At 37.0% G+C, this 12,645-nt stretch overlaps 1 protein-coding gene across 1 annotated transcript; it reads right to left on the reverse strand.

The window, feature by feature from the left end:
- Positions 1–391: 391 nt before the first annotated feature.
- tradd (tnfrsf1a-associated via death domain) lies at positions 392–11,350 on the reverse strand. The gene is made up of 5 exons (XM_044348266.1): positions 11,249–11,350; positions 5,465–5,618; positions 5,081–5,361; positions 4,473–4,620; positions 392–2,235 (listed from the first exon to the last, which is right to left on the reverse strand). The coding sequence occupies exons 2-5, from the start codon at positions 5,613–5,615 to the stop codon at positions 1,937–1,939; spliced, it is 879 nt and encodes a 292-aa protein (XP_044204201.1). The 5' UTR covers positions 5,616–5,618; positions 11,249–11,350; the 3' UTR covers positions 392–1,936.
- Positions 11,351–12,645: the final 1,295 nt, after the last annotated feature.

Below are 12,645 nucleotides of genomic sequence, written 5' to 3' on the forward strand. Positions count from 1 at the left end.
TCAGCTGTTAAATAAATGTATTAAGTACTGCAATATTTCTCTCTGAAGTGTGGGGGAGTAGAAGTATCTTTATACTTCTAGTATCTTTATACTTCTACTCCCCCACACATAAAATGGAAAATACTGTGATAAATAAGCGCAAGCAAGTGCAATAATTGAGTAAATGTAGGCCTACATTTCCCTTTATTAAAAAATATAAGGATTCAAAATACATACAATAAGTACAAAAGTATTATCAGTATTTTTTTATTATCAAAAAAAAAACCCACAATGCATCAGATCAACTCCTGTCAAAGTATAATTATTAAATGACATAGTCTAGTTGAAGCTATTTTCAACTATTATTAAATAGTTTAGTGTTTGGCAGTTAGATCTGTACCATCTCATTTTATAAATTATCATTTATGTGTGTTTTATGTAAAATCTCAAAGGTAGAATAATATCTGTTAGTTTCAAGGAGTTGTAGCCAGGATTTTAGAAATACTGAGATCCAACAAAACCCAACCAACCTGAAAAATGATGGATTAACTGTACAAAAGTTTCAGTATTTAAAAAATATTAATTCATAAAACACTTCAACTATATTTTAATCTGTATTTTCTGGTCTATATGTTGTTTCAATGCTTTCTCTTCACTGCCAGGTCTGCAATTCTGTTGGAAATCACAAAATGCTTTTTATTTGACTTAGTTTCTGCCTGAAAACAGATTTAATATCAGAATTAGCCTTTAAAAACCCAACATACGTAAGATCTGTGTCACTGTACAATGTAAATTTCTCTTGATGTCATTAAAACCCTTGAAATTCCCAAAAATATTACAGGACATGATCTGAGTGGCAGCTATCGCCGTGGTTACAGCAGAGGCAAAGAGAGATGTGTGTGTCTATCATAACTTATAAACTGTGTATGTTGGGGGTTGTGTCCATACCATATAGCAGTAATAAGTGTATGTGTGTGTGTGTGTGTGTGTGTGTGTGTGTGATAAAAGCTTCTAATCCACACATCACATCTGGATGGATGGTCAAGTGGAGTAAAAGGGGTTGGGGGGGGGGGGCTGTTGGGCTTTTTCCAGTGGACCTGAATGAAAACAGAAGGAGCTCAACCTGCAGCGACTCCATCCATCAGTGAATTTCCTCTTTGACAGCCAGGCTGAGATAAAACCTCCACACATACACACCTCAGCTGCAATCTCCACCTATCTGCCCTGGAGCTGCCGCAACGTGACACATGCAGGCGCATACACACATCCAGCGACGGCACCAGTAATCAACACAGTTTAATCATATGAGCATGTGCACGTGTGTGAGTGACAGGCAGTGATGGTAGTGGGGGGGGGGGATGAGGGGGTGTTAACACTAAATTACACCTGAGGGAATTTTGACAAAATTATGTTTTCAGTTTTAATTACACTAATGCATCCAACACAAACATGAGGACTTGTTTTTTTTTTTTACAACCATTTAATTTGTATGCACCCATTTTGTAGAAAAAAAAAAAAATCAATATCCTTCAGTTGTGCAGTCATTAGCAACAAGACACAACAGGTTTCATCCGTAAATCAACATGAAGAGCAGAAATAAAAAGAGGTACATGATGAAATCGATTTAAACAGTGCTTTAAAAACTCACACAGCACACAGTAACAGTGATGACATTTCACCTAAATGAATAATACTAATAATTGAAAAGCAAATCAAGACGTTAAATCACTCAGTTCTCATAGAGATGTTGAAACATACACACACACACACACACACACACACACATACACACACACGCACACATGCTCAGGAATGATTTTAAACACAAGGATGGACAGACATCGTTAAAGATCAGACATACTGCATATAAAAAGCAGGCAGGACAAAGTCAACAAATTGAAGACATGACCCCCTTCAGTTTTCAGACTGCTCTGCCTCTGCTGTCGTACGCACAGAGTTACTCTCGTGGCTGTATGTCCAGAATATTTTCAGCCAGGCTGGTGAGTTTGCAGTCCTCCAGTGCTTTGACCAGCCGGCTCAGCTTGGCCGCTCTCCCCTCCGCCTGGATGAATCGGCTGAGCAGCTGATAGGCTTGCTCATACAGCCCTTCTCTCTCGTACTCGTAGGCCAGGTTGTCTATGGCCGGACCCTTCAGAGCCCGGCAGCTCTTCCCCAGGGCCCTCCCTACATGCTTCCACTGACGGCCCACTCCGTTAGAAAAGCTCTGAACATCTGCTGCTGTCAGCATTCGGTCCTCTGATGGGCCAAAGGATAAAGGAGAAAAAAAAAAAACATTAATGTAAACTGTACTTAATTCAGATTACATAAACTGTGGTTTGTAGACGGATGCAAGTGTAAACAGAAACATTTCCCAGAATAACTTTAAGACTGGCTGTGCACCTTCAACTTAAGGGACATAAACAAGATTTTTTTATATGTTAGACATAAATCGTTATTCTGTCAATAGAAGCTGTTGCTCCATTAAATTTAAGAAAAATGTTTACGAAGCATAAAAGCAGCGTTCATTGATTTTTTGGGGGACACTTGGGGACAGTGGAACAAACTGAAACACAATACTGACATATGATCCTCTATAAAGTTGTTGTGGCAAACATGTTAGCAACCAGTTTTCTATTTATACATCCAACAGACACCGTTCATTTGGATCCATGTTCGCCTGACAAATAAATGTCCAGTATTCAGTCTCCTTTTAGCTCTGATCTGGTCCTCAACAATTTCTGAGGGACTTATCTGGCTCTTCAGGTCCTAAATGCAGCACTATGTTAACAGGAACGCAGTGGGTTCATCAGAGGTGTTTTACTAAAACCGGCTGCCTGCTGCTGCTACAATAAAGCTGCAGGCCATAAAACCAAAATGATGAGCTTGAACATGCTGAAATACTCTGTAGAGCTGTGAGGAACTGCAGTCGGGGGACAGATCTGTGGGTGTTTATTGCTACAAGTGATCCCTTTTATATCACACAATGTGATCTGATCTATTGTTCATATAAAAATATCAGAGAAGTTTTAATGTACACTTTTGTCAGTTGATAGTGATAATCAGGCTTTGTGTTGTTTTTAATTAAGACTAAGTGTTTCTAAATGGCCAAACTTTTACAAAATATTTGCTGCTTAAAATCAACTTATACATTTTAGTAATCATCACTCGTTACATTTTTTTCCTACTTTTCTTCGTCCCAGTAAAAAGGACAAACATCCTTTTCACAGGAAAAGAGTAAAAATTCAAAATCATTCATCAACTGGTCACCCTGGTGAAGGTAACAGTGATTAAACACTAGGATTTAACCTACAAAGCCGAGGAGGAAATTAATTGTGAGCTTTAGTATTAAATTTCACATGTTGGTCAGCTGTGGTTTGTTTCAACGTCCCTCTGAAGTGAACTGTATTCCTACTTTTACTGAAAATACAAAGTTTCATGTGTTGATATTGAGGTAATTCATATTAACAATTACCTCTAAAACATCAGAAGATACATCAGACTGTTCAGTTTACACATGCAGTTATACTGAATTAGAGAATTCACAGAAATTAATTTGTAGAAAAACATTTTTTCTTCTGTTTTTCTATCATTTGAATTTGGTTTACTAAATATTAAATACATTTTCATAATTCACATTCAGCTTTGAACTTGGGGGTGACTGGCCTTGGAAGACTCAGGGAACAGAAGACCACTGATGAAGAGCACAGACTGTGTCCAACTTTACAAAAACTGAAACCAAATCTTACGTTAGCTAAATCCAGCAAAAATAATCAATCAATTTCCCTTTGAAGGTATTGTTTGTAGTGGCTCATCAAGTAATGTTTTCTTTTTAATTTAACAATTCAAAATGAGGTTGACAATGTCAAATTAATGCAATCCAAATATATTATCTGCTGGCACTAATCTCCCCCATAGACTGACCATCAATTTATAAAAGGTTGGATTAGAGAGCCATCTGACAAACAGCAATGAATTTACATGCTACCAGAAAATCAAACACAATACAAACTGTGTTCAGTCTTGAAGGAAAAAGAAAACATGAATTTAACAGCAACCTGCATTTAAAAAAGCTGCTTATCAAATCTTAGATGCTGGAGCTTCAAACCAGGGAACAAACGCACCAACATAAAAGAGATTTGAATTCTTTTTAGAAAAATTCTGGTAAAAAAGAGTAATTGTCATCATTACAAGCAAGTTTCTTTTCGTTACAACTTCACTGTAACATGCTCTTGAAATGAACCAAAACCAACAGGCAGTTTGTAGTTAATATCTTACATACAGAAACATTTCGATCCTTTCAAGTAGCCGTTACAGTTTCCTACCGATTCATTACAGCTTTGTGGTTCAGGTGTATCTAACAGAAGGTATCAAGCATCTTAAATTGAAGAGAGAAATCTTTTTATGTGTTATACATGGCAGTTTAATCTCCATTGTGACTCTGTGAAGGACGCACTAAACAAAACTCAAAAGTGAAAACGGTCGTCTCGACTCACCAAACACTCTGTTCTGAAACTTGAAGCAGTTGCTGGGAACAGGAGACTCTTCCTGTGTGAGGGGGGTCGACAGCGGGCCGGGACCGAGGGCCTGACTCGTCAGCTGCTGCTCAAGATGATCAATCTCTTCATCACGCAGGCGCTCCGGCTGACAGAAAATGACAAAGATCACTTAAATGGAATAAAATGAATGAAAACATTTAGCGGAGAGCTCAATCAGACTCTCTGTGTTCTCCAAACTCAATCTCACCTGTAAATTCATAATTTCACATGACTCCCATTTACACTGATTTTCACTTTTATCTGTTTTAAGTTTTCAGCTGTGAGAAGCTCCTCTATTTAATTTGTGCATTGCATTGTGAGACAATTAAGTACATCGAGCATACTCAATCAAGCAGGTTTTAGCATTAGTACTAGTTGTGCCCATTGACAGATGTTCCCACCAGTTGGAGAATCAATTCTCCAATCAGAGAACAAATCAGCTAACAAGAACACAACGTCAGGCTGAATGAATGAAGTGAAACAAAATGGGAATTCAGTCTGATTATCAGGCTCAGTACCAACTACTAGAATTTATTTTTTAAATATTGGAGCTGCCATAAGTTTACCTGTGAAAGGTGGATGTGCTGTAGGCAAAGTTCCAGCTTGTCCAGACAGAAATCCAAGATGTGTGTACCGGCCTTGAGCTGGGTTTCCACAGTGAACTCTTGGGGCAGAGCAAGAAGCCGGCAGGCGTGCTGGGAGAGGGACTGACGCACCGCTCCGGTGCTGTAGCTCTCGAGGAACTGCTGACACGCCGCCACGTCCACAAACTTCACCTCCACCCCCAGAAAGGGATCAGCATCATGGACCTTTAGTATCTCATAACCACCCAGACCTCCTGCAGAGTCTGACCACAGAAAACAGATTAATGAACGTGACATCCAGAAAACATGAATGTCTCTTCTATCTTAATATGTTTAATAGATCCAAAGTAGAAAGTTGGTGCTCACCTATAAGCGTCAGTTTGATGACTTTGAAAACAATGAACTTTCCCTGTTTGTCTTTGTAGAGTGAGAGCAGGTTCACGCCGGGACAGAGTGACTGCAGAAACATAACTGCACATCCTGTCCATGGTCCACGATCCACAGTCTTGTCTGCCATTCTCTGAACACAATATGAAACATACATGATTCCAACGGACTAATGAGTTAAAGCCAAAGTAGGTGGATATTCCTCTTCATTACATCCTATATAACATCGATTGGTGGAAAAGATGCTGACTTATCTCGTGTGTCTGCAGCTCTTCCCTGTATGAGAGATGAGCCTTTAACTTAAGTAGTCTGAGTCGATGTTGAAACTATAACTGAAACTAATCAAATCCTCTGAAGGAACGTGTTTCATTGCAGGGCTCGACGTTAACTTTTTGAGTCACTTGTCCTTCAGATGAGTAAATTTACTTTTCACTTGTCTGGGTAAAAATCACTGCACTTTACAAACAAACAGTTGGAAGCATCCAAACAGTGTCAACATATAAATAATTCAATTTATGAATTTGATTAAAGTCATTACTTCCCTGTTAATGATCTTTTCATTTGATCCTGAATTGTGAAGCATTTTGTAAAGTCTGTTTCAATATGAGCTCTATAGATTAATCATTGATCATCGTCCTGACGTTTAATAATGATGATTGACAGTGTTTCCACTAGGATTTTTCAGGGGGGTTGGTAGGCCGCCTGAAACTACTAGTTTTGTCACGGGGCAGGCGTGTCATGGATACGTGGTGTCAACTGTCGTCATAGAAGCGGTTGTCCATGTCGCTGTATTTCTCTACACTGAGCTGAAATGAAACAAGTGCACATAAATTAGGTAAATCAATATTAAATAAATATCAACAATATTTATTTACAACACATAAATAAATGTAGCCTTTATGGATGATAGATGGACCAATCAGTCTCTATCTTAAAAACAAATGTGGAATCTCACACCGTCTAACCCTAACCCATTAAAATAGATCAATGTTTGAAATATAATAAAATAACAAAACTGAGTTATGGGGAATTAATTTGCTCAAACTTAAAGCTAAATCAAGACAAGTTTGACTGATAGATGAATCAGGATTTTGTGTTTCCTAATAACTGAACCTATCTGTCACTTTTAGTGCTGTTTACAACAGTTACTGATGTCAACAACCTTTTAATATTAATGTAGCTGATAGTTTGGAGAGCTGGACTACTGATGTATTCCCACTGTGTATCGCTTGTCCACATTACTGTGATTAACAACATACAAGTTAAAGTTTTGCTTCATACTCTGTCTGATTTTTAAAAGGAAAGTTTTTACATTTTCAGGGTGAGCGAATGAATCAGACAGAAGTACGGAAGTATTGCAGGATGTAACGTTAATGGTGTTGAAAGAAAAACAAAGTACAGAAAATAAAGAACTGATTCAGGAAGGAAGAAGGTGCGACTGATTCGAGATTTGAAGAAACAATTTAAGGATGAAAGAGAAACACATAGGAGCAGCCTGGAGAGAGATGAACAAATCCAAGACAGGAGGCAGAACAAACTGGTAATGTCTGACTTCCACCTGTTTCTAGATGAATTACTGTCCTGTTATTATTTTTAAAAGCACAATTTGTTACCCAAATGTAAACTAAAGGAAATCCTAACAAACAAAACTCAAAGCACAAGATTAAAACCTGCTATAAAAGGATTTACAGATCTTTTAATAAAAGGTACCAACACTATACAACAACTATATTAATATGTTTTCTTCAGCTGTTAAAAGGTTGTTGACATCAGTAACTGTTGTAAACACAGCAGTAAAACTGACAGATAGGTTCAGTTATAGGGAAACAAATCCTGATTCATCATCCATCTGACTTATTCATCTATAAGTCAAACTTGTCTTGATTTGGCTTTAAGTTATAGACAGTGTGAGATTCCACATTTGTTTTTAAGATAGAGACTGATTGGTCCATCTATCATCCATAAAGGCTACATTTATTTATGTGTTGTAAATAAATATTGTGACAGGTGACAGCTTGTTTGTTAATATTGTTAATATTTATTTACCTAATTTTGTGCACTTGTTTCATTTCAGCTCAGTGTAGAGAAATACAGCGATATGGACAACCGCTTCTATGACGACAGTCAACACCATGTATCCATAACACGCCCGCCCTGTGACAAAAGTAGTAGTTTCAGGCGGCCTACCAACCCCCCTGAAAAAAATCCTAGTGGAAACACTGTCAATCATCATTATTAAACATCAGAAGGATGATCAATGATTAATCTATAGCTTCACAATTCAGGATCAAATGAAAAAGATCATTAACAGGGAAGTAATGACTTTAATCAAATTAATAAATTCAATCATTTATATGTTGACACTGTTTGGATGCTTTCGACTGTTTGTTTGTAAAGTATAGTGATTTTTACCCAGACAAGTGACTTTTGTACCTGGACAAGTGAAAAGTAAATTTACTTGTCTTAAGGACAAGTGTCTCAAAAAGTTAACATCGAGCCCTGCGATGCAAACTGAATATCTTTGGTCCATTCGTCGGACCAAACAAGCTGTCACCTGTTACTCTGGTAAACTGTGGTTGGTATATTTCACCATTTTCTGACCTGTTGTAGACTAAATGATGAAAAAAGATCAATAGATTAATGGCAGTACAATACAATATTAAAAAAAAAACAGATTATGACAGATCTAGCTGATATTGTCTCAGTTACACAACCATCAGACTCTGAACTTAACATGTGATGTAATAACTAATACATGTTTCCCTTCATCTGAGCCAGAGGATATAGTTTCATATCACTTCAGAACAAAGTGATGAGACAAATAAATCTGACTGTCTGGACCAAAAAAATGTTTCCTCCTGGCGTTGAAACCATGTATGTCCTGGTTGTGGCCTCACTCCACCTTACCCTTTTTTACCCCAACCTCTTTTTGAAACCCTCATTACATAAAAACATGTTTAATCTCAGTCCTCCCCTCCCCCAGTCCAGCCCCTAACTCCTGTACTCTGGATGAACTACCGAAGCCTGCGAGCTCACTCTTGGTGTTGTCTCCATACACAGGATGCGCAGGGCTCTGCGTGGAAAGAGCATCCTTTGAGCTGGATTATATGCATGTCCTCATATTTCACTAATACACAGTATGCTTGGCCACTGGGTCTACAGGAATCTCCACAACTTAGCCAGTATGTAATTATATGCTATCCTATCTACCGGTACTCTGGAAGTATACTGTGAGATTAGTTCACCAGCTGTATGAGGATTAAGTGATCATCAGGAGCTTAAAATATATCATTTAGCTTTTGCTGCCAAAAGACAACCTCTAGTATTCCCTGGACAGTCAGGTTGGCTGACATTTGGGTGAAAAAAAATGGTTCTACACAAGAATAAACCTCCAGAAATTAGTAATTTAACATCTTTGTGATGGAGTGATGCTTGTTTCTGTGTTTTTTACTGTTTTGTTTTTTTATAACTCCAGATGTTAACGTCACAGACCCATGGAAAACAGACTGGATGAGACTCATGTAACATTTAATGTAATAACTTGTAGTGCTGCCACTAATGATAATTTTTAGTATTGATTATTTATGATTAGTCTAAAATATCAAAATATATTGTGAGAGGAGCCCATCACACTTTCCCACATTCAAATGTGTACATGTACAAAGTTGTTGTTTTGTCCAACCAACAGTCCAAAACCCAAAGACATTTCATTTACAACGATATGAAACAGAGAAAAGCAGTACGTTCTCACATTTGAAAGGTAGGAATCAGTAAAAGTTTGGTATTTTTTTGTTTGATAAATCACCTAAACAATAAGTAAATTATCAAAATTGTTGGCAATTAATTTTCTGACAGCTAATTCAGCTAATTCATTAATCAACTAATCATTTCAGCAACAACAAAATGTATGACACTATTTAAATTATTTTTTTTTAATCCAGGTAATTTAGAGGCAGTATACATCTCCAAAAGTAAAATAATTTTCGCACTTTTTGTCCACGTTTACTCAATTTAAAGGTCCTGCACACAAACACAGATGTATCCAGTTACTGAGTAATTAGATATCTGCTCATGTATTATCAGAGTTATTGTAATTAGCCTACAACTTCCTGACTTGTGAATAGTGTCTGTTATATCTGAATTATATAATTCTTAGTGACTGAAAACCCAACAAACAAGGACGCCTCACATCAGCCAGAATACAATGTTCAAGGAAATTAAACCCCACATTTAATGAATATAGTGTTATATAGTAACAGTAACAGTCTTAGTAGCCCCCACAAAACCAACTCTGCAACTCATAAACATGGAAATCAGGATAAAGTTGGATGAATATAATGGGATTTATATGATGTCACAAAACTCATGTACTACTATGATAAAGGTGTATGTTTTACACAACAGGTGCAACAAAACTAACAGGACAGTGAGGAAGACGTCAGTCAAGCACAGTCTGTACAGTACAAACACACAGTCCTGAGAGGCGGTTTAGTCTGGCAGAATAAGTAAAAACACCTGTGTAGGTGGACCGCTGGTGCCTTTAAAGGACGGGTTCACAATTTTTCAAGTCTGTCTTAAAACAACAGTCAGGTGCCCAAATGAACATTGAAACATTGAGATCCCTTCATAATGCACTTACAATGTAAGTGATGTGGGCCAAAATCCACAGTCCTCCTCCTGTGCAAAAATGTATTTTAAAGTTTATCTGACGCTAATATGAAGTTTCAGTCATCTAAATGAGTCAAATCAAGAAGACATCTTTCAACTTTACAGTCTTTTTAGTGCCAAAGTTCCTCTTTTTGTTACTGTACTTCAACCGCAGCTCAACAGGGAAAAACTGTCCGAGGAAACACAAAGAGGGAATTTGATGCTAAAAAGACTGTAAATGTGGCAGATATTGATATGACTAACTCAGACTGCTGAAGACTCATATAAGTTTCAGATAAACCTTTAAATACATTTTTGCACAAAATGACTGTGTGGACACACAGTGTGTGGACTGATTACAGAGAGGAAAACCTCTTTCTGTGTTCATATGGACACCTGACTGTTGTTTTAAGACACACTATAAAAATTGTGCACCTATCCTTTAAGATTGGCTGCATCTGTACAGTAAAACTATTGTTTTATTTACACATTTCACATTGTTTACAGTGTCTAGTGTTGCTTTGTGTATCAAAACATTCCAAAAACCAATTAAATATCGCTAAAATATGCTTTGGAGTATTTCTAGAGATGCACTTTTATACTGTAACTTAGGTACGAAAAAATATAGCCAAAATACACAATTTTTCACGTTATTTAAATATAAATTTGAGGAAATGTTATTATTAATAATTTAAACAACAGGCCTAACTAAAGAAGTGGTTGCTAAGCGACCCAGTAGAGCAGGAGGTGATTAATGGTTAGCGCACGTACAAATAGTTTACCTGAAACAGGTTTTAGTATTATAAGGGTTTTATATTGTGATTTGACTACCTGGAGACAGCACCAGTACACTTAATAAAGCTTTTAACATTTGGAGAGTAATGTTAAGAAGATACGGGGACTTTGTGGGTTTGGTGTGAGAGTAACTTTAAGTTGGTGTTAGTAAACCTGACGTACAGTGGACACAACTGCCGTAAATCGTCCAGATACAGTTACACAGTTAAACAGACTGTACAGCTACAAGGCGCGGGGCCAGGCTGACGACGTGGACACTAACTAATCCCTATTTTGCTTTCGCTTTAAAGTCATACTTCGTTAAAGTCGACATAGACTTACCTCAAAACTTTGTGATATTGTTCGGAGACGCTTCCTCCTCGGGGATCACGTCCACTAACACGGTAAGATTTTCCTCGCCTTCCATTGGCTGAACGCACACCAAGAAACGCTCTGATTGGTGGAAATCAACATGCCGGGAGAAAATAATGACGGGAAGGAAGTGATGTTTTTTCTTTTCTTTGAAGTAGGAGTCCATATGTAGGGCAACACATTTATATATCCATACAGAGAAATACAGCTTTAAAATTCAAATACTTAAATCGTAATCACTTATGTAAGAGGGTAAAACTGATGAGAGTTGAAACAATTAATGAAATAGAACAACAAGGAAGTGGTGGAGAGCCAAATCATTAATGGTTATACTAGTGATACTGTCATTTTTTAACAACATACTGTCAGTTTTAACAGATATATACTGTAGATTTTTACACCTTACTGTGATTCAGGCTCTTACTGTAGGGATTTAAATTATTTTATTCATGTTAACAGCTGCTGAGAAAACTAAAAATGTAAAGGTCTATATATGCCATTGGCAGGAACAGGAGCATACACAGGAACATACACAGTAGCCTACTGTGCACAGGTTTTAGGTGCTAAAATAATGACTATATATAAATAATGAATAAATAAAGCCATAAATAGTTTTTATTTATCAATTAACTTCATACAAAGTTCAGTAAATAGAAGAAACCTAAATGAAATCAATATTCAGTGTGAGCACGCTTTGACTTTAAAACAGCACCAGTTCTGACACCTGCAGTTTTTCAAGGTACTTGGCAGAAGTTGGTTGTTAGCCAAAACCTTTTGTAGCTACAGTTCACTCTTTATGGGGACAGTTTTACATGATTGTTATGGGGAAACTCACTTCCTAACTAAAAAGGAACTAAGGGATAACTTTCAATAATATACATTTTTCCAAAACATGTAAACATTAAGTTCGTAAATTTGTGCATCTCTTTTTTAATCTCACCACTGTCTGACATAAATGTCATGAAAAGATATCACTATTATTCTTTCATTTAAACTGTTATTTTCCAGCTCAAACTCGATCTTACAGATGAAGAGGACCCAAGGATCTTTATTCACAGTTCTTACATGAACCAAACTGTTTACATTTTCATGAGCAAAGCTTTTTTTTTTTAAATATAAATTACCCTGTATTTCAAAAACTTGATTTGAACTTGATAACTGATAATCTTCACCAGAATCTGTTTAATGAGTTAGTTAGGACAGGATTACTTAAAGATTAGAGTCACAAAGACTGCTTTACTTCTCTTCAGTCAATAAAATGAACAATCCGTCTCATCTGTAAGCAGAAAGTATTGAATGCAGCCAACTAGTCCCACCCGCTCCTTGTCTTGTCACCCATATCCTCTTCTAGACTTTCAGAAGGCTAC

This window comes from Thunnus albacares, chromosome 1 (assembly GCF_914725855.1).
Source record: "Thunnus albacares chromosome 1, fThuAlb1.1, whole genome shotgun sequence".
Lineage (NCBI taxonomy): Eukaryota > Metazoa > Chordata > Actinopteri > Scombriformes > Scombridae > Thunnus > Thunnus albacares.